This window comes from Caenorhabditis remanei, chromosome II (genome assembly GCF_010183535.1).
Source record: "Caenorhabditis remanei strain PX506 chromosome II, whole genome shotgun sequence".
In the NCBI taxonomy this organism is placed as follows: domain Eukaryota; kingdom Metazoa; phylum Nematoda; class Chromadorea; order Rhabditida; family Rhabditidae; genus Caenorhabditis; species Caenorhabditis remanei.
Genome location: NC_071329.1, coordinates 19,175,512 through 19,195,879, shown reverse-complemented (window position 1 = coordinate 19,195,879; position 20,368 = coordinate 19,175,512). Strand labels below are relative to the sequence as shown.

General features: G+C 36.9%; 1 protein-coding gene across 1 annotated transcript; it reads left to right on the top strand.

Annotated features, from left to right (window-relative positions):
- Positions 1 to 7,343: 7,343 nt before the first annotated feature.
- GCK72_007988 (uncharacterized protein) lies at positions 7,344 to 20,139 on the top strand (the record flags this gene model as incomplete). Its single annotated transcript, XM_003105796.2, has 15 exons — positions 7,344 to 7,509; positions 11,799 to 11,966; positions 13,025 to 13,159; positions 13,208 to 13,342; positions 14,103 to 14,296; positions 14,376 to 14,479; positions 15,465 to 15,738; positions 16,152 to 16,239; positions 16,294 to 16,546; positions 16,931 to 17,072; positions 17,195 to 17,292; positions 17,872 to 18,525; positions 19,209 to 19,448; positions 19,858 to 19,989; positions 20,049 to 20,139. The coding sequence occupies 15 exons, from the start codon at positions 7,344 to 7,346 to the stop codon at positions 20,137 to 20,139; spliced, it is 2,874 nt and encodes a 957-aa protein (XP_003105844.2).
- Between the last annotated feature and the right edge of the window lie 229 nt (positions 20,140 to 20,368).

Below are 20,368 nucleotides of genomic sequence, written 5' to 3'. Positions count from 1 at the left end.
TAAAAATTGATTTTTTTTTAATTTTGGGATAAAAAAAAGAAAAGGGATCTGAGTTCCAAATAAGAGAAGATAAAAACAAAACATGTAGGACTGGGGCCCGTTTGGCGCGTTTAAACCAAGAAAAATGCTATCTGGCGTGTCTTAGGCGCGTTTTGAGCAGTTCAAAAGCTGTCTGGCGCGCTTTAGACGCTTTTTAGTCGATGAAAAAGTAGCTGGGCCACTTGAGACGCGTCATGTAGTCCCTGAGACCCAAGAAAACCAAAAATTGGTCAAAAAGTACAGATACAGTCACATGGGTGGTCTTTTTGACAAAACGGAGAAATCGGGGGCGCCGCGTTTCTCTGGCACTCTCTTGATTTCACACACTATCTCACTCTTTTGTCTGCTTCTCTGCACACTCTCTTAGACACTAAAAGCATGTTGAGAGTGAGACGTAAAACAGCTGACAAAACGGTGGCGGACGGGACGGGACGGGAGGACAAAATGTGTGGAAGGACAAATCCACGAGAGGAGGAGGAGGAGAGGGGAGAACTGGTTTTTTTTTGCATGGAATGAAAGAGGAATGAGGGAAAATTATTACCAATTTGTAGAGAATTTCATGCTGATCACTTTTGTAGTTGATCTTTTTTTGGTAGGTGGCCTAGGTTTTGAGATATAGCCGATTTAGAGCGGTGGCCTAGGATCCGACTGGGGAAGTTAGGCTACCAAAGTACATGAATAAAAAAAAAAGAGTCTGATAATTTTTGAAGTTGACCAATTTTCTCAACCTCTGCACGCCTTTGAGTTATAGCCTAAAAACAGAAGGTGGCCTAGGATCAGACAAATTTGGGAAGTTAGGCCACCACACCAAACTAAGCCGATATGGGTATCAAAACTTTGGAAATTTTATGAAAAATGCGGATTTTTTAGTTTCAAACTGTTTCAGAACGTTTTTGCCGGTCTAGCATGGCAAAACAAAGTAGTGGCCTAGGATCCGTCATGTTTCAAAAACTCGGCCTCTGCTCAAAAATATATGAATCGATAGAAAATAAGATTCTGACCATTTTTGTAGTTAACCATTTTCCTCCATCTCCCCACCCTTTGGAATTATACCATAAAAACTGAAAAACTTCCGTGGCCTAGGATCCGACCGACAAATTTTTTAAAGTTAGGCCACCAGTCCAAACCAGATCAATATGGGTATCAAAATGTTGGAAATTTTGTGGAGAAGGCGGAAAATTTAGGTTACAAAAAGCGTCGATTTTAGAAAAATGGATTTTTGGTAGAAAATTCTAATAAAAATTTCAAAAAAAAATTTTTTTTCTAAGAAAAATACAACAAAAAGCAGCAAATTTTATCCTGATTATGCTGTAATTGACCAATTTTAGTTGTCTATTCTGGATAGCGAGTTAAACAAAAAATAAGACAAGAAATCCCAAAAAAACCAGATGTTGGAACTGAAACTGTCAGAAAGTGCCAATTTTTTTTAAATTTTGCAAAGAAAAATATATTAAAATGTTGCAAATTTTATGCTCTTCATTTTGTTAACTAGTGTAAGTCACCTAAATTATATTATTTCAAAGATACACCTCAAAAAATACAATTTCTTATTTATGACGCTTGAAATTCGACACAAAAACTTAAAACAGTGCAATACCTCATTTTCAAACATTGTCGCGACAAAAATATACCAAAATGTAGGGAATTTTATGCTGGTAATTTTTGTAATTAATAATGTTTAGTTATCCATTTCAGATAGTGAGTTGCAGCCAATCTAATACTTCTAACTATGAAAAAACAATAAAATATGAAAGAGGGCTGAAATTGACTTAAAATTGATGAAAAGTATACGATCAAACACAGAATTCAATGCTGATTAACTAAATAATTAGCAATTACAAAATAATTTTTTTTAAATTCCGGGTTACAGCCAAAATAACTAAATAACACTTGCAGATTTTTGAAATGTTTCGAAAATCTGTAAATATCTGTCATTTATGACGGATTTCAGTGATTTTTGGCTTAAAATGTCAGAAAAAACGAGAAACTTCAAAAAAACTGAAAAATCGCTAACTTTTTGAGGTTTTATGGGATTTAAGTGGATTAAAGTGGACAATATAACAATAATATAAGGAAAATTCAATTTAATGAAAAAATTATGGAAAATGCATGCAAAACCCTCACCAAAACACCCCAAAATAAGGCAACGAGTCCCCAGTCTCTCACCGTCTGCGTCTCTTCAACTCTCTCTATCTCTTAGATCAATATATTCTCCCGCTTTCCTCGGGACGAAGAAATTGGGAAGAAGAAAGAGGAGAAGGAGGAGGAGATGCGTATGTATGCGTAACAAAGAGTGAGAGAGTGTGTGAGAGGAAGAGACGCAGAGAAAGGTGACTAGTGGAGAGAGGAGAGAGAGGAAGGTTATGGGTGTCATTGGTGGAAAGACAAAGAGGAGAAATTTGAACAGATGGGGAGGTAAATAAGGTAAATAAGGAAGCTGGGGTGCCGTCGGCGCGTTTTGAGGAGAAAACGGGCACAGCGCGCCCACGGAGCGCCATCTAGACGGGAAACGAAAAATGAGCTGGCGCGCCTGGAACGCGTTTTTTGAAATTTTTTCAAAAGGAAGAACCTGAAACCTCATGGATAGATACATTCAAACTGAATACAAAAATAAGCTAGCTGGCGCGCCTGAGGCGCGTTTTTGAGGAGAAAACGCGTCACGGCGCGCCAGGACGACGGGAAACGAAAAAATGAGCTGGTGCGCCTGAGACGCGTTTTTTGACATTTTTTCAATTTCCCTTTGAAAATCTGAACATTTTTGATGCTTTTTCTCAGAATGTCTTTTAATTCTGAATCATTAGAATTTTTAAGTAAAAAATCTAAAAGTTTGAATTTTCGAATTTTGGCGCGTAACCAGCAACAACAGAGCGGGTCAAAATCAGGGATGAAAACGCGTCACAGGTGCGCCAGTAAAAACAAAATATTACCAATTTGTAGAAAATTTTATGCTGATCTCTTTTGTAGTTGATCATTTTTTGATTGGTGGCCTAGGTTTTGAGATATAGGCGATTTTAAGATGGTAGCCTAGGATCCGACTGGCGAGGTTAGGCCAGCAAGTTACATCATTTGATAGGAAATGAAATTCTGATCATTTTTGTAGTTGACCATTTTCCTCTATATCTTCACGCCTTTGAGTTATATCCTAAAAACTGCCTGTGTCCTAGGATCCGACAAATTTTGGAAGTTAGGCCACCAGGGCAATATGGGTGTCAAAACTTTGAAAATTTTATGGAAAATCCGAATTTTTGGGTTTCAGAGTGTAAAACCGACACTGAGGCCGATCTGAATGTACAAAAACTGTGAATAATCCGTCGAAAACCAAATGAACAACTGAACCAAACCAAAATGAACATGTACACACTCTCACCGTTTAGAAAAAAGTGAGAAAAGTGGGCGGAGCCTAGATTTATGTCCGTCGGTGGTGAACAGCTGCATGACACCTGCTGTGAAGTACGATTTGGACACAAAAAAATGCAAAAAAATGTTGGGTTTTTTGGAATTCCGAGGTCAGACAGATATTCCGTACCAGGGGACGCGTCACAGGTGCGCCAGCTCATTTCAAGTTTTCGTAGTGAAAACGCTTCTGAGGTGCGCCAGACGTTTCCAAATTTTGACCAATTTTTTTTTGGTTTTTTTTCTGTCTGAAAATCAAACAATCATGAAATTTTCTGATTCTATTATGTCATCAAGTCATTCTGATTGTATAACCGAAAGAGAGGAAGTGAAAAGAAACTTGATCTGTTTAGAAATTTATGGAGAATTGAATAGGGGAGGCGTTGGGTGTGTGTCATAGCATAGACACATATATTTTATACTATTGGATAGAAAATTGAATTCTGATCACTTTTGTAGTCGCCCATTTTTTGATAGATGGCCTAGGTTTTGAGTTATAGCCGATTTAAAGTGGTAGCCTAGGGTCCTAGGACATATCAAAATACATGAATCGGTAGAAAATGAGATTCTGATCATTTTTGTAGTTCACCACTTTTCCTTATTTCTTCACCCTTCTGAGTTATCCCCCTAAAACTGCCGGTGGCCTGTCATCCGACAAATTTGGGAAGTTAGGCCACCAGGTCAATATGGGTATCAAAATTTAGGAAATTTCGTAGGGACTATTTTTTTCAGATTTTCCACTTTTCATTTTATTTCTTGATGCCTACAGTACCTATTATTTGAAAACCTATTCTTTTTTTCACTTTCTCTCTTCGGTTATACAGTCAGAATGACTTGAGGACACAATATAATTAGAAAAGTTTGTGATTGTTTGATTTTCAGACAAAAAAACCAAGAAATGGGTGAAAATCTTTTGAAAAAATAGTCGAGCATCAATTTTAAGGTTTCTGGCGCACTTTTGGCGCGTTTTGATTATCAACCGAAATGCCTAGCGCGCCTGTGACGCGTTTCTAATGGTCCTGGTATAGTTGACGTTTGTGACGCTCTTGGGAACGTCCGGCGCACCTCAGACGCGTTTTCAGCATAAAAACTCAAAATAACCTTTCAGAAACCTTTATTTTTGTACCTCTCGCCAGCTGGCGCACCTGTGACGCGTCCCCCTAGTACGGAACATCTGTCTGACCTCGAAATTTCAAAAAACCTAACATTTAACATTTTTTGCATTTTTGTGTCGTCTAAAAATGATCAATCACAAAATACTCAGTCTATATGCTTAAATTCCAAATGAATTTTTTAAATTTTAGTGTTTCAAGACCTAATAGTAAGAGCCTGGGATTGGCCATCAATGTCCTTACCAGCCATAAAACTGATATAAGTTCGTATGAATCTAGAATTATACGTCCAGATGCACCTGACCATGCACTCAGATTCCTTATAACGGCTTCTGTTTATTCAATTTATGATTCCGGGGACCACTGTCACATGGTACCTGTTATCAGAGTCTCTTTCTTCAAAACCTTTCAGAACCTTTGGACCCTCATAATCACCAAAAATAACTTATGTTGCGACTTATTCTCTTCCTCATTTCCTCTCCCGCTCTGTGTCTATCCCTCCTCTTCCCTCGGGAACAATTACCCATCCCCATCCCTCCCTCTCCTCTCTCACTCCTCCTCCTCATGTCTTCCCACACTGGACACAGAAGGCCAATGGTCTCTCTCTCTCTCTGTTTCTCTCCGTCTCTCCAATTCCTATTATCTCTCTCTCCCGAGTGATCCCTTTTTTTGTCTTCTCTCACCTCCCGCAGTAGCGGAATGACTGACCTGTACACACACAGTGTGTTATGTGTTACACGCGTAATTTCTCGGATTTTTATAGTTTTTTTTGGGGATTTTTAATGAGTTTTTTGAGATTTGGTCAGTCTGAAAACGTATAAAGAGCAAAAATGCCAGGAAAATCCGAGCTTTTGTTAAAAAATCGGTAGAAAACAGTCATAAATGGACTTTATACAGTTTTGCAGCTTTTCGAACTACGTAGATCTCAAAAATGTAATTTATTTAATATTGTTTCGATAGAAAATTTTATGGTTATATGTGAAAGTTAATGCGAGTCAATAGCAAATTTCAATTTCATCATTTTTATAGTTGACCACTTTCTTCTAGCTCTTCACCCTTCCGAGTTATACCCCAAAAACTTCTGGTGGGTTAGGATCCAAAAAATTTGGAAAGTCAGGCCACCAGGGCAATATGGGTATCAAAACGTTGGAAATTTTATAAAGAATTTGATTTCATGTGAGTATATTCGGTTTTCGTGGCATCCAGATGGTATTATTATTCAAATTTCATAAAAATCCAAATTATTGGATTCCAATACTTCCTAGATGGCCTGGAAGTCCAACTAAAGGGTGATGCTCCATAAAAAAGGTTTTTACTGCTGTTTTTGAAATGTTTTTGTAAGTTTTAGACTTCCAAAAAAGATCTTGACATAAATATCAAGTTTTCTCATATTTTATATACCATGGTTCTCTTTTTCCCCTGTAAACTAAACCTCAACTTCATGTTTCAACGTTTTTGAAGATTTCTACTAGTAAAAACACAAAAAAAGGTCGGATACTTATCTTTAAGTATATACAAGCCTATATATACAGATATGCAAAAACGCGCAGAAGGAGCGCCAGACAACTTCATGTGATCAGTGAAACTATAGTAAGGTAGTGAAGTCGTAAACGTGAAAAAACGCGTAAAAAGCGCGCCAGCCCCAAATTTTCTTGAATACGTGAAACCGATGATAGTTTTTAACTGTGTTTGGCTCAGAATAGCATAATTTTTGACAATTTTTTTTTTCAGAACTGACATTCCTGTTACTTATAAATTAACCAACTTAAGTTTTTATCTTATTTTCAATAACTGACACTCAAAAAAAATTACTCGTTCAATTTTTCCCCAACATTTTGACATTTCTCCCAATTGCTCATTGAAATTCCGGTCCACCTTCGTCGATCAATGAGCCAAAACTTTTCTTCCAAACAATTCCGGGTCGCCCTTTTTGTTTATAACTTTTTGCTGTCCCCCTTCTATTCATTTACGATTTCAAAGGTTTTCCCACCCAAACTATTGTCCCTTTCTCCTTTATTTTTCTATTTTCTATTCCAACATGTCGCTGTTTTTTGTATGTATAGACACACATTCATTCTCAAACATGATTCAGAACGTTTTCTTATTTTTTGCCTATAAAATTTTCAAAAAAAAAGATTTTTCACCTCTGAAATTCCTTGGAAACGCTCTTAAGTGAATGAACAGCAGTTGTCTGGCGTGCCTGTCGGCGCGTTCCATTCGTGACGCTTTTTAAGCCAAAAAACTGTATTTCAGAATGAAAAACGACAAAAATAGACTTTTTGTGCAAAAAATCGTCATTTTTAGTCAAAAATTACAAATGTTTCACAATTTTTCTCATCAAAATCATCGATTTCAAGCCCAGAACGTCATTAACCAATCCGAATGCCTATTTTTCCAAAAATAAGAATAATTATAGACCAATGACCTTGATAGACAGTTCTATTCTAAAATTCTAAAAATGGAGAATCTAGTTTTTCGAAAACGTTCTATTTTGAGAATGAGAATGATGTGTTTCAGAAGGCGGACCCAACATTTTTCCAGTTTTTCGCGCTAGAAACTTCCAGAACCCTGTCAGCTCTTAATTTTTTGATATATTTTGAGGTAATGATACAAAAAAACAGACTGAAACTTAAAAAGATATAGATTTTCAAAAAATGTCTTGCATTTTTTGATTAATTGGCTCAAACTCGCATAGAATTGTAAAAGCTTTTGAATGCATATAAATTTGACACATTTATTAATTTTTATCACTGATTCACCCCTAATTACCCCTAATTACCCCCAACATTTCCAGCCAAAATGTCAAACGACGGGAGTACCATATTCGGTGGTGGCGGTGGTTCGAGTGTCACTTCTTACGGTGGAATCGTTAATGAGATGTTCGATAGTGGTGGTGGGCCGGTCGACGGACCGCCCATCTCGGCGAACGGGAAGAGTCCGAAGAAGGGAGCAGTGCCGTTGATTGGTGAGGTTTTATTTATTTAGAAAATGTGGAAAAAACATTTAAAAATTGAAAAAAAATACCAAAAACAGGGCCAATGGCGCGCCAGACAGATCTATAGCTAGGTGGAGATTAGAAATCTTTAGTCCGGACATTCGGACACACATACAGACAGACATCCAAGGTTTCCCTGTTAGTCTGTCTGTGTTTCCTCAGTCCGGATGTCTTTCTGAGTTTCTAGGCCGTTTTCAACCAAATTTTCTTATTTTAGGGTTAAAAATAGGGTTTTAAAGCATAAAAACACATGTTTCCTACCTATTTCAATAGAAAAAATCACAAAAATCAGCATTTTTTACAGCGAAAACATTTGGCGACTTTCTGACGCCAATTTCAACGAAATTACAAGGGTTTTTGGTCAAAGTTTGGGGATTTTGAAATCGTAATTAGTAGATTAAAGAAAATAAAATTAGTTTGTAAGTGTTCCTAATCCGAAATTGCCCGCTTTTTTTAAAAGAAGGAATCAGGAAGGAACAATTCCTTATTCCTAAGCAAAATTCTAAATCAGGAAGGAAAGTTTTTCTTAAAAAATGCGTTTCTGTCAAAAATCTACTGAAATACTGATTTTCAGCTTTGAAAATCGTAGAAAAGCGCAGTTTTTCGATTAAAATCTACTGAAAAATCGCGATTGAGCTCAATTTTTGAAGAAATTAAGTGTTTGGACATCAAAAATTCCGAATTTTTACTATTTTTGAGTATAACAATGGTTCAGGAGGCTAATAGATTGTCTAGACACTGATTTTCATTCGAAAATTGTCAGAATATGAATGAAAATGAGTTCAGAGCGGTTAGAAATAGAAATGTGCTGAAAAATCCCAAATGTTTCTTATCCGAAAGCAATATCTTTTACCCTTAAACAAAATTCCTTATCCGGATTTAAAATTACCTATCTGGAAGCGAAATTTTTTATTTTTAAGCAAAATCGGTTATCCGGAATAAAAATTCGTTATCAGCAAGCTAAATTATAGCCGAAAAATTGTAAATTCCATGGTTCAGAAAGTGAAAATTGATATTTTTGCTATTTTTAGTTTGATAATGCCAAAAAAGATCCAATTTTAGCATTCTGATATGTTTCTGAACGTATATTTTACAAAATTTAGCAATTTCTACTTCAAATTATTATTATAGAGTTTTGTGTGCAAAAATATCGCATTTGAACGTTCTGGCCCCTAGAATACATAACATTCTGCAATTTTTCGAACAAAATCAGTGAAAAACGCACATTTTTTTATCCGGAAACAAAATTTCCTATCCGAAAGTCGGAATTCCCAAAAACTCTGCTAGACAGCCCAAGTCCTCCTATTCCTAATCTAAGCCCTTTGTCTGTCTGTCCACCTGTCTGTCCAGATGTCTCCTCTCTCTTCCACTTTCCATAATAAGAATAATGCTCCACCTTTCCATCTCCTCTCCTCACTACCATCATAAGTCATAGCGAGTCATTGAAAAAGAGGAAACGGAAGCCCCGCCGTCTCTCTCTCTCTCTTTCTCTCTCTCTCTGCGTCTCTCCAACTCTCTCAGTGCTCTATTTGTGCTCCGCGTGGTGTGTCTCGGGGCTCATTGAGCTCTCTCTCTCAGGCTCCAAATGTTCCTAACCCCTTATTTGAGTGTGTGCTGCTTCTCTCCTTTCTCGGAGATCCTTTTTCTCATGTGAAACAATTCAATTTTCATTTTAGACACATACATCTATATGTGGTTGTTTGCTGGAATTGGAAGGAAGACTAATTGTTATTTCGCAAGAAACCACTTGTGACTCATTTTTGTATTGAAATAGCAGAAAAATTGTGCTTTTTTCAGTTTTTCACCGAGAACGTCCAGATTTGTACAGAATTGGGCGTTTTTCAATGATTTTGTCTGAAAAATTGCAACATTTGATGTATTTCAGATCCCAAAATGTGTCTGGAACGTAGAAATTACCAAAGTATTTGTTCTGAAACATGTCAAAATGCGGAAATTAGATAATTTTGGCATTATCAAACTAAAAATAGCGTCAATTTTCATTTTTTTCGCCTCGAATTTTTCTTTTCTATCTCTATAATTTTCTTTTCTGCTTTTTGTTTTCAAATCCCCCTACATTATCTATACTTTTAAGCTGGATATTATTAGCATTTTCCTGTTACGTCTTACTTTGTTAGATATTTTCAAATAACGGGTTATACGACAGAAAAACCTTTTTCAGAAAGTGTTTGTGTTGTTGATCCTTAAATTGGAATTGGAACATTTTTAGAAATTTCTCATTCTCGTTTTTTGATCCCCAGAGCAGAAATGGGCAAAAAATTGTGTTACCACCGTATTCATAATGATCGAAGTTATCTATGAACCAATTTTCAGCAAATTTTCAAACATTTTCTCAAAGGAGTTCGCTTGTTAGTTTTTGAGTAGATATGAGTCTTCTTTAAGAAGTTTTTGTTGTCTTCAAAACTTAAATCCTTAGTTTCCAGAATACTTCTTAGATTGCATCAGAAAATCCTTGTTATTTTAATTTGAATACTGACACAAGGTAGACTTTTCATTTTGTCCTACTATATTTCAGTTTCCAAAGCACCTAGAAACATGGGGTTTGGCTTAAAATAACAGAAATAACACAGGAATTTTAAAATTCAAATAAAAATCGAGGATTTGAAAATGATTCTCGTTATTTTTACGTGAAAATCTAACTCCTCTGCCTTCTAGTAGCTAAGATATCCTCATCACTAGTATTTCATTGTATCTCAGCTTCTAGGGCACCTAAAAACATGATTTTTGGCTTAAAATGATCGAAATATTTGAACATTTTTAAAAGTCAGATAACAATTTTAAATTTGACTCTAATTCCGGTCATTTTTCTCTCAAATCCAGGATTCAAGGCTTTCTGGGAGCTGAGATTGTCTTTTCCCGTAATTCTTATCTTTCTTAACTCCCAGAGCACCTAAAACAAAGAATTTCGACTCAAAATGACCGTAAACCTCTAGAAATTTCAGTTTCTGTAAAATTTACATTGTTGGCCCAAAAATTCTCAGGTTTTTCCACCGAACTTCTAAATTAAGGCATTTTGAACCAAAACTAAGAATACTGGCAGTTCTAGAAGGTTTGGAGTTTTATCTTTTTCTCTAGAAAAGTTCCAAAAGTAAAAAAAAAGTTCGTCATGACTCCAAGACACCCACTGACTCACCTCCTCCCTATTCTCCAATTCCCGATCAAACACTCATATCAATTTCCAAATATCTCTGCGTTTCCATCTCCACACCTTATCTCTAAATCGAAATGTTTACACATTTTATCATCACATTTGGCACATTTTCTCGATTTCTCGATTTCTTGACTGTCAGTTCTCTCTTTCTCTCTCGACCCTCTCAATTCTCCCTTATCTCTCTAATAACTCAGTGTCTCCATAATGAGTACAACTACTCCATCCACTTCCAATCAAAACGATCCGCCGCCTTTCGGGCCGAGCACTAGTTCAATGGATTTGAGGGTACCCATACCGGACGGCCCTTTTATTGATAACCCCAATTTTGTACATGAACCGAATAGTGAGTTTTCAAAGACTTGAAATTTCAAAGAAAAAATGGTTTAAATCGGTTAAAAAATTGGTTTATATCGTAAAAATAATGCTTAAAATCGTTAAAAAACACCAAAAAATCGCTGCTGGTTAAAAACACCCTAAAATCCAGAATAAGCCCTGTCTGGCGCGCCTTCGGCGCGTCTAAATATCAATTTGCTTAAAATCACCTAAAATTGGTCAAACATCTTAAAATCCAGAAAATCGCTGACTGGCGCGCCCTGGGCGCTTAAAATTGTTCAAAAATCACCAAAAAACTGAAAATCCACTATTGGCTGGCGCATCTTTGACGCATCTCTTATCTGGGTGGGGCGCCTTCGGCGCGAAAAGCCTCTTATATGGTTGGGGTGCCTTTGGCGCGTTGAAAAAATTAAAAATTAGAATTAAAAATGCTGAAATTGGTGCAAAAACCGGTCAAAAACTCAAAAAAAGAAAGAAAAACGGAAAAAGTCTGGCGCGCCTTTGACGCGAAATCTACATGTGCCGGATTTGGTCCATTATTGAGTGATTTTTTGCAGATTTTGTGTCAAAAATCTCTGAAAGTACATGAATCTCTTAAAAATGGTTAAAAATCTCAACATTTGAAATTGTCTGGCGCACCTTTGACGCGAAAACGGCTCCTCATAGTTGTAACTGTTTTTAGTGTCGTTTTTAGGCCATTTTTAAGAGAATTTTACAGTTTTTTAGCCCAAAATCACTGAAATTCTCATATTTGCAGACGAAGACTCACAATCAACGCCACGTGGCAGCACGACTGGAGACGGGGGTGCCGGATCGCCGAGTATGGAATTTGCCAACTCGAGACCCGGAGGTCTATCGACGATTTCTGGTGTATTCGCACCGGTCGCATTGAGCATGTTCAGTATATTACTCTTTTTGAGAATGGGTACGTTTTTTATTGTTTGATTATTGGGGGAAAATTGGGGAAAATTAGAAAAAGATGGTCTGGAGCTACCATTTTTGCTCAAAATGCTTTGAAGTCAAAAAGTGATAAAAGTTTCTGAATTACTCAATACATTTCAGTCGTTTTGATTGAAAAACCACATTCCTGAGTCATAATAAACTTATAACTTAATTTTGATGTATCCCAGCTCTCAGAGCACCAAAAAACAAGGTTTTTGGATTAAAATAACCGAAATATTGTGCAGATTTTAGAAATCAAAAAAAATTCAAAATTTATGACTGACTCTGATTATTTTGACATAAAAATCTGACTCCTTTGTTTTCTAACAGCTGAGATATCCTCCTTACTTAGTTTCACTGGATCTCAGCTCCCCGATCACCTAAAAAGGTTTTTGGCTCAAAATCATAGGAAAATTCAGTAGATTTCGAAAATCACATAAAAGCCTAAAAAGTAGGAATGATTCCGGTTGTTTTGACTCAAAAATCTGACTCTTTTGCCTTCTAGTAGCTGAGATATCCTCATCACTAGTATTTCACTGTATCTCAGCTTCCAGAACACCTTGAAACCAGAATTTTGATTCTAAATGACAGTAATATTTTGCAGATTTCATAAATCAAATAAAATTCAAAATTCATGACTGACTCTGATCATTTTGGCCCAAAAATCTGACTCCTATGCCTTCTAGTAGCTGAAATAACCTCAACCCTAGTATCGGACTGCATTTTTGCTTCCAGCTGACCTAGAAACATGGGTTTTAGTTTAAACCGACAGAAATATTATATGAATATTAAAAACCAGATAAGAATTTAAAATTTGACAATGATTTCGGTCATCTTGCTCTCAAATCCAGGATTCTAGCCTTCTGGAAAGTGAGATAGTCTTTTCTCGTAATTCGTGTCTATCTCAACTTCCAAAAGACCAAAAAACCAAAATATTGACTCAAAATGACCATAAACTTCTCGAGATTATAATTTCATTCAATTTTCCAAAAATTCTCAGCGTTTTCCCTATACAAAACCCTCTATTTTCCAAAATTCCAGGATTCGTTGTCGGCCAACTCGGTTTCCTCATGACGATCCTTCAATTAGCGATGGCCTACGCGATAGTCATGCTTACCGTACTCTCATTATGTGCAATCTCTTCGAATGGAGCTGTGGAAGGAGGCGGAGTTTATTGTGAGAACAGAATTTTTTGTAATCTACAAAATGTTTAATTATTTTCAGACATGATCTCCCGATCGCTGGGACCCGAGTTTGGTGGTGCCATCGGAGTGTTATTTTTTGTTGCCAACGTATTTTCATGCGCTTTGTACATTTCTGGATTCACGGAAGCGCTGATGAATAATATTGGGAATGGACGTGAGTGTAGATAAACATTTTTGAAAAAAGTTCGTCAAAAACTGTCCAAAAAAAGACTAAAATATTTTTTTTTGAATTTTGTTACGAAATTTGAATTCAGCTAGCTGGGACGGTGCAAATGAGTATAATCATGACTAGGTTTGAAAAAAATCCATTTTTGATCCCAAAAATGCTAAAATTGGCCCCAAAAAAAATTCTAGTTACAGTTTTCGGACTCAGCGTGTTCCCTGCTTTCAGAAAAGTACCCACACGTCATGGTTTGTTGGGTCTCGACGCGAAATTCTTCGATTTTCGGGTTACTGTAGTTTTCGTGGTGAGACCCTAAATCGCCACAGACTTAGGTTTGTGGGTACTTTTCTGAAAGCTCTCAACTTGTTGAATAGATTCACACAAATTTCAAAAGTATTGAATCAAAAATGACAGAGTAATGATGGAAAATGTGTTTCGATGTTTCGGGTTACTGTAGTTTTTGTGATGAGACCTAAGTAGCTTCAAACTAGGGCATGATTATATTTTTCTGAAAGCTGAAAACGTGTTGAATTTAAAAATCTTAGCTGTGAACGATTCAGATCAAAGTTGAGTTAGTTATAGCCAATAAAAAATTGCAGATTTTCGAAAATTTTCGAAAATCCGTAACTCACTCAATTTTTCTTGTTTTCAGCTGATTTTTAGCTCAAAAATGCAGAATTTTTCTATTTTTTCAAAGAATAATTAGCTCTTTATGATTTAACGGGGGTTTAAAGAACACAACCAATTCCAGAATTTCCCGACTCACCCACATGGCGATTCCTCTACTGTGTGCTGGTCTCACTGGTACTTCTGATCTTATCACTTCTTGGCTCCGCCCTTTTCGCGAAAACTGCTCTAATCACATTTATGCTCATCTCGATTTGTTATTTCACATGGATTCTATCAGTCTGCTTCAATGGACACATGGAAGTGGCTATTCCGAAGGTAAGTAGGATAATTTCTGACAAAAAATCTGATTTTAAGCTTAAAAATGGGCTGAAAATCGTCTACTTTTCAATTTTAGGTCAACACCCCTGCCTACCGAGTACCCGTAAACGTCTCCGACCCATCGCAGGGTATGGTGGAGGACTTCAATCAGAATTTGACAGCTAATTATACTGGATGGAGGTGAGTACAGTAATTTTTAGCGTTTTTCGAAAGCTAGGTAAGGAGAGAATCAAAATTGAAAAAATTTTTTTTTCGAAAAACAAAATTTTGTATTAATTGATTCATAGCTTACATATATAGTTCTGAAAAACATAAACTTTATATTTTTCCCAAAAACGGAAAGATTGCGGTCATTTTAAGATTTAAACCAGCTAAAACGAACGAAAATGAAAAAAGTTTCAGAATTTCGAAAAAATTCGAAATCTGAAAATTTTCATTTGGCTGTAACTCACTCAGTTTTGATCTGAAACGCTCAAATTCAAGAGTTTTGAATTCAGCACATTTCCAGCTATCAGAAAAGTGTAATAATGCCTAGGTTTGAAAAAAGTTGGGTCTCGACGCGAAATTCGTCGGTTTTTGGGATACTGTAGTTTTCGTGGTGGGACCTAACTTGGTTCAAACTGAATTTAAAATTTTTAATTTGAAGCAATTCAGATCAAAATTGAGTGAGTTACAGCCAAATAAAGTTTTCAGAATGTTTTTTTCTCAAAATTTTATTTTTTCAATATCTCGTAATTCAGTCATTTTTTGACGGTTTGAGTCCGTTTTAAGCATTTTTTGACCGTCTTGATAAGCCTAAAACAACAATCTATATTTCATGGGACTCAATTCGGAATATAAGGAGTTACGGTAGTTTAATTGTCTGAAATGTCTGAAAATGTTGGAAAACCTGGAATTTGGTCACTTATTGCCGATTTTTGACTTATTCAAACCATTTTAACGATCTGAACGATCTAAAATTTTTTTCACAAAATATCTCCATTCATGATATGGAGATATTTTGTGAAAAAAACCACAGATTTAAAAAAATTTTTAATTCTTAAAAACTCCAATCCCCATATCTTTACCAATTTTCAATGTTTTTTTTTTGGGTTTTTAACTCAAAATGTACAGAATTTTCTATATTTTTATGAAATCTTATCATCACGACATTTTCATCTTCCAGTTTCCACACTCTCGGCGAAAACATGTTCCCCAACTACACGATGGATTACACCACTGAGAAGCCAACAGATTTTGCCCTAATGTTCGCTATCATTTTCTCCGGAGTCACTGGTCTTATGGCCGGAGCCAACATGTCTGGAGAGCTCGCCCGACCGTCTGTATCCATTCCACGTGGAACTGTGCAAGCGGTGTTCACAACGTTGTTCGCCTATATTGCCACGGCGTTCTTGATGGCCGCCACGTCGAGTAGATACTTGTTGCAGAATGACTATACGGTGAGATCTTTGTTCCAAAAAAACTGAAAAATTGCGATCATTTTGAATTAAATACCAGCTAAAACGGACAAAAATGAACAATGTTACAGAATTTCGAAAATTTTCGAAAATTTTCAAAAATCTGAAATTTTTTATTTGGCTGTAAATCACGCAATTTTGATCTAAATCGGTCAAAATCAAAAATTTTTGAATTCAGCACGTTTCCAGCTTTCATGAAAGTATAATCATACCCATATTAGGAACAAGTTCGGTCTCGACGCGAAAATCGTCAATTTTCGGGTTACTGTAGCTTTCGTGGCGAGACCCAATTTGCTTCAATTAGGCATGATTATACTTTTTTTTAAAGCTGAGAACACGCTGAATCTGAATATGGAACCAGAAAAAGAAAAAAAAACATTTTTCTCAATTTCCAGGTTATGATGGATACCAACTTCCATCGAATTTTCATTCTCATCGGAATCTTTTCAACCACACTATTCTCATCGATGAGTAATCTTATTGGTATGTTATAAACTATTTTTTGGGCTGAAAATTTTCAAAATTGTGAATATTCAGGCTCGTCTCGAGTCCTAAACCGTCTCTCTCACGACAAACTCTTCGGATGTCTCCTCCGACCCGCCAAAATCGAAATTGGAGACCGTAATCCTGTGGTGTCGGTGGTCATCACATGGATCTGTGTTGTTTTGGTGTTTCTAGTTGGAGCTATGAACAAAATCGCCAAGTTGACATCAATCTTCTTCTTGTTGAGTTATATGGGAGTGAATGTGGCCACATTGGCGCTGGAATTGACAAGTGCACCAAATTTCAGGTGGGTACAGAAGGAAATTTGGATTCTACGCAAAATTAGTAAAGTTTTGAGCCCCATATTGACTATGCTAGCTTCAAATTGAAATTTTGAGATGCGAAGCGTGTCGCGTCGCGGTCGCTCATTACCTAACTTGGAGATGACCGATGTCAGAGGCTTGAAATTAAGATTTTTGAACATTTTGCAAAATTTGTGAAGTTTTGAGCCCCATATTGACTAGTTTACTCCAAAGTTAAATTTTGAGGTGCGACGCGTGTCGCGTCGCGGTCGGTAGGTCAAAATTTTTTCAAATTTTACCGAATATAGGCAATATGGGGCTCAAAATTTTGGAAATTTTGTGTAAAATTCAAAAGTTGGGCTCCCAATCACTCTAATTTGGATTTTCAGACCAACTTTCAAGTATTTCTCGTGGCAAACATGTGCACTTGGAGTATTAGCGACTGGAACTATGATGTTGGTGGTCGATGCGTCCATGAGTGCACTCGGAGTGGTAGTACTCATGACACTGATTATGGTACTCCATTATCAGGTGAGAAATTTAAAATTTTTTGAAAAAAAATGGAAAAAATTGATTTTTCGATCAGAAAATACATGAAAAAGTGGATTTTTGATAAACAAGCTTTAAAAAAAACCAACAAGACCTAATTTCAGGCCCCCAGCGTATCTTCCGGCTCAATTTCTCAAGCTTTGATCTACCATCAAGTCAGAAAGTACTTACTTCTGTTGGATGTCAGAAAAGAACACGTCAAGTGAGTAAGAGGGTGACATTTTTAGGAAATAATAACAAAATAATCGTGATCTACGCAAAATTTGCAAAATTTTGAACCCCATATTGCTTATATTCAAAATTTGACCTACCGACCGCGACGCGGCACGCGTCGCACCCCTAAAACTAGATTTAAAGCTAGCATAGTCAATATGGGGCTCAAAAATTTACAAATTTTGCGTAGAATTTGATTTTCCTACTCTACATACTTAACATTTGATGTGTTTGGTGAAATTTCAATTTTCTCAAGTTTCGAGGTGTGACGCGTGTTGCGTCGCGGTTTTTTTTGATTCTCGGCACCTAGAGACTGAAAAAATTGAATTCTTCTCAAAATTTGCACTATTTTAAGCCCCATATTGACTAGTCTAGTTCAAATCTGAAATTTTCGATATGCGACGCGTGCCGCGTCGCGGTCATACTCCAATTTTCAAATTCTACCAAATATAGTCAATATGGGGCTCAAAATTTTGGATTTTTGACAAAGAATTTGAATGTGATACTCCTTTACCCCGAAAACTTCTCTTTTCCCAATTTTCATCTTTCGAAACCTGATTGTTTCCAGATACTGGCGTCCACAAATCCTCCTCCTCGTTTCTCGTCCAGCGTCCGCGTGCTCCCTTTTAGATTTTGTCAACGATCTCAAAAAATCGGGTCTCTACGTGGTAGGCCACGTCCGGAAGGGTGATATGGACTCGTCGGTACCAGTGGACCCCCTCCAACAAGTTTTCCCCTATTGGCTCTCTCTTATCGATTATTTGAAACTCAAAGCGTTTGTGGAGTTGACAATGTCAAATAACATCCGTCATGGTATTCAACAACTCATGCGGTTATCCGGTCTCGGTGCGATGAAGCCAAATACCGTAGTCATTGGGTTCCACGAGTTGGCACCGAGCCAAGTCACCCTTCAAGAGTCTCAACTTCTGAAGGACCTTCGATTTTCAAAAATCGATCGAGCCGCGGTGGTGGAGTACTTCACCGCCGGCGACTATATGCCGAAAGAGTTGGACGGAAATCTGGAGAGGCTGAGCCCTGTGGACTACGTGAATGTGCTCAAAGACGTGCTCCATATGACCAAAAATTTGTGTGTCGCCCGTCACTTTTCAAAATTGGATAAAGAAGCACTATCACGTGGATGGAATGGACAAAAACGGTATATCGATGTGTGGCCGGTTGACTTGCAGAAACCACAGGAAACTGGTTTGGGATGGGATAATAGGTAAGGTTTTTGTAGCTAAAACTTAGATTTTTGAATTTTCCGTAAAAAATGCAAAATTTTGAGCCCAATATTGCTTAGGTTAGCTTAAAATCAAAATTTTGAGGTGCGACGCGTGTCGCGTCGCGGTCGCTCATTTTCTAACTAGCGGTAGCTGGTCAGAAGTAGTTCAAAAGTATTGTTTTGAATTTTCCTTAAAATTTGTAAAGTTTTGAGTCCCATATTGACTATTTTCTGACAATTTTTTATTTTGGGGCCAAAAGGTGCCAAGATATGGCCCAGTTTTCAAATTTGTCAGAATATAGTCAATATGGGGCTCGAAATTTTGGAAAATGGCTCAAGAATTCGAATTTGACATAAAAAAACTCTCAGTTTTTGCGTTTTAGCTAGTTTTCGGGAGATTTAAAAATTCTTGGAAAAAAAATATTTTCAGTTTTTGTAAATTTAAGAGTCTAAGGGCTAAATTACCATGATTTCTAGGTTTGACCCAAAGTTTTCAGAGTTTTGAGCCTCATATTGCCTAGGTTACATCAAAATTGAGATTTTAAGGTGCGACGCGTGTCGCGTCGCGGTCATACTTCAATTTTCAAACTCTACCAAATATAGCCAATATGGGGTTCAAAACTCCGTAAATTCAACGCAGAATTTAAATTTTTAACTCTTATTGACATTTTCTCTCATTTCAGCTCTCTCTTCCTCCTCCAACTCGCCTGTATTCTCTCAATGTCATCCCGCTGGCGATCCTACACAAAACTTCGAGTATTCATCTGTGTCAACTCTCTTCAAGATATGCATAGAAGAGAGAGACAACTCAAAACTGTGCTCCAGACGCTGAGAATTGACGGAGAGTCTTCAGTGGTGCCATGGGACCACGTGGTGTGCCATTATCAACCAGCTAATGGGGCGGCGAGTGCTAATACTACAATGTGAGTGCATTTTTGAGTTTTGAGACTGTAATTATTGAAATCTCCGTAAAATTTCCAAAGTTTTGAGCCCCATATTGACTATATTTGATAAACTTTGAAAAATGTCAACATTTTTCGTATGCGACGCGTGCCGCGTCGCGGTCAGTTGGCACTTCGGAACATTGAAATTAAAATTTTCAAATTTTCCGTAAAATCTCTGAGATTTTAAGCCCCATATCGACTATTCTAGTGTAAAATTGTAATTTTCAAAAAAAATTTCGATGTGCGACGCGTGCCGCGTTGCGGTGTTGCGTCAATTTTAAAATTATACGAAACCGAGTTAATATGGGGCTCAAAACTTTGGATTTTTGCGTAGAATCCGAATTTAATACTATCAAATCTTGAAAACTCCAAATTTCCTAATTTGCAGCCCATCCGTGGACCTCCCCGCCGCCTATATCAGTGCATTCAACGATATGGTGAAGCGATACTCGGAAGAAGCGGCTATTACTCTTCTAAATCTTCCAGTACCCCCGGATAACGCAGAGGATGATGGGGATCGGTAAGTTTTAAACTTTTTTTCTCTTTTTTTTCCAAAAAATCGATAATTTCCAATTCCAGATACCTCGAAATGGTGCGTAACCTCACTGACGCCCTTCCACCAACTCTTCTAGTCCACGGAGTGTCTTCAGTCATCTCCACAGCACTCTAGACCACTACAAACTACACATTTTTCCCGGAATTTCTGGTGCTTTCTTCAATTTTTACTTAATTTATCGAGTCTTATCAGAAAATTATGTGTTTTTTAGCCATATGTGTGTGTGAATTTTGAAAAATGATAATTTATTAATTCAAAATATTTTTTAAAAATGTTTTTGACAACTTTTTTGAAACATTTTTTGAAATTTTTTTGTAAAAAACTTTTTTGTCTGTAATTATTC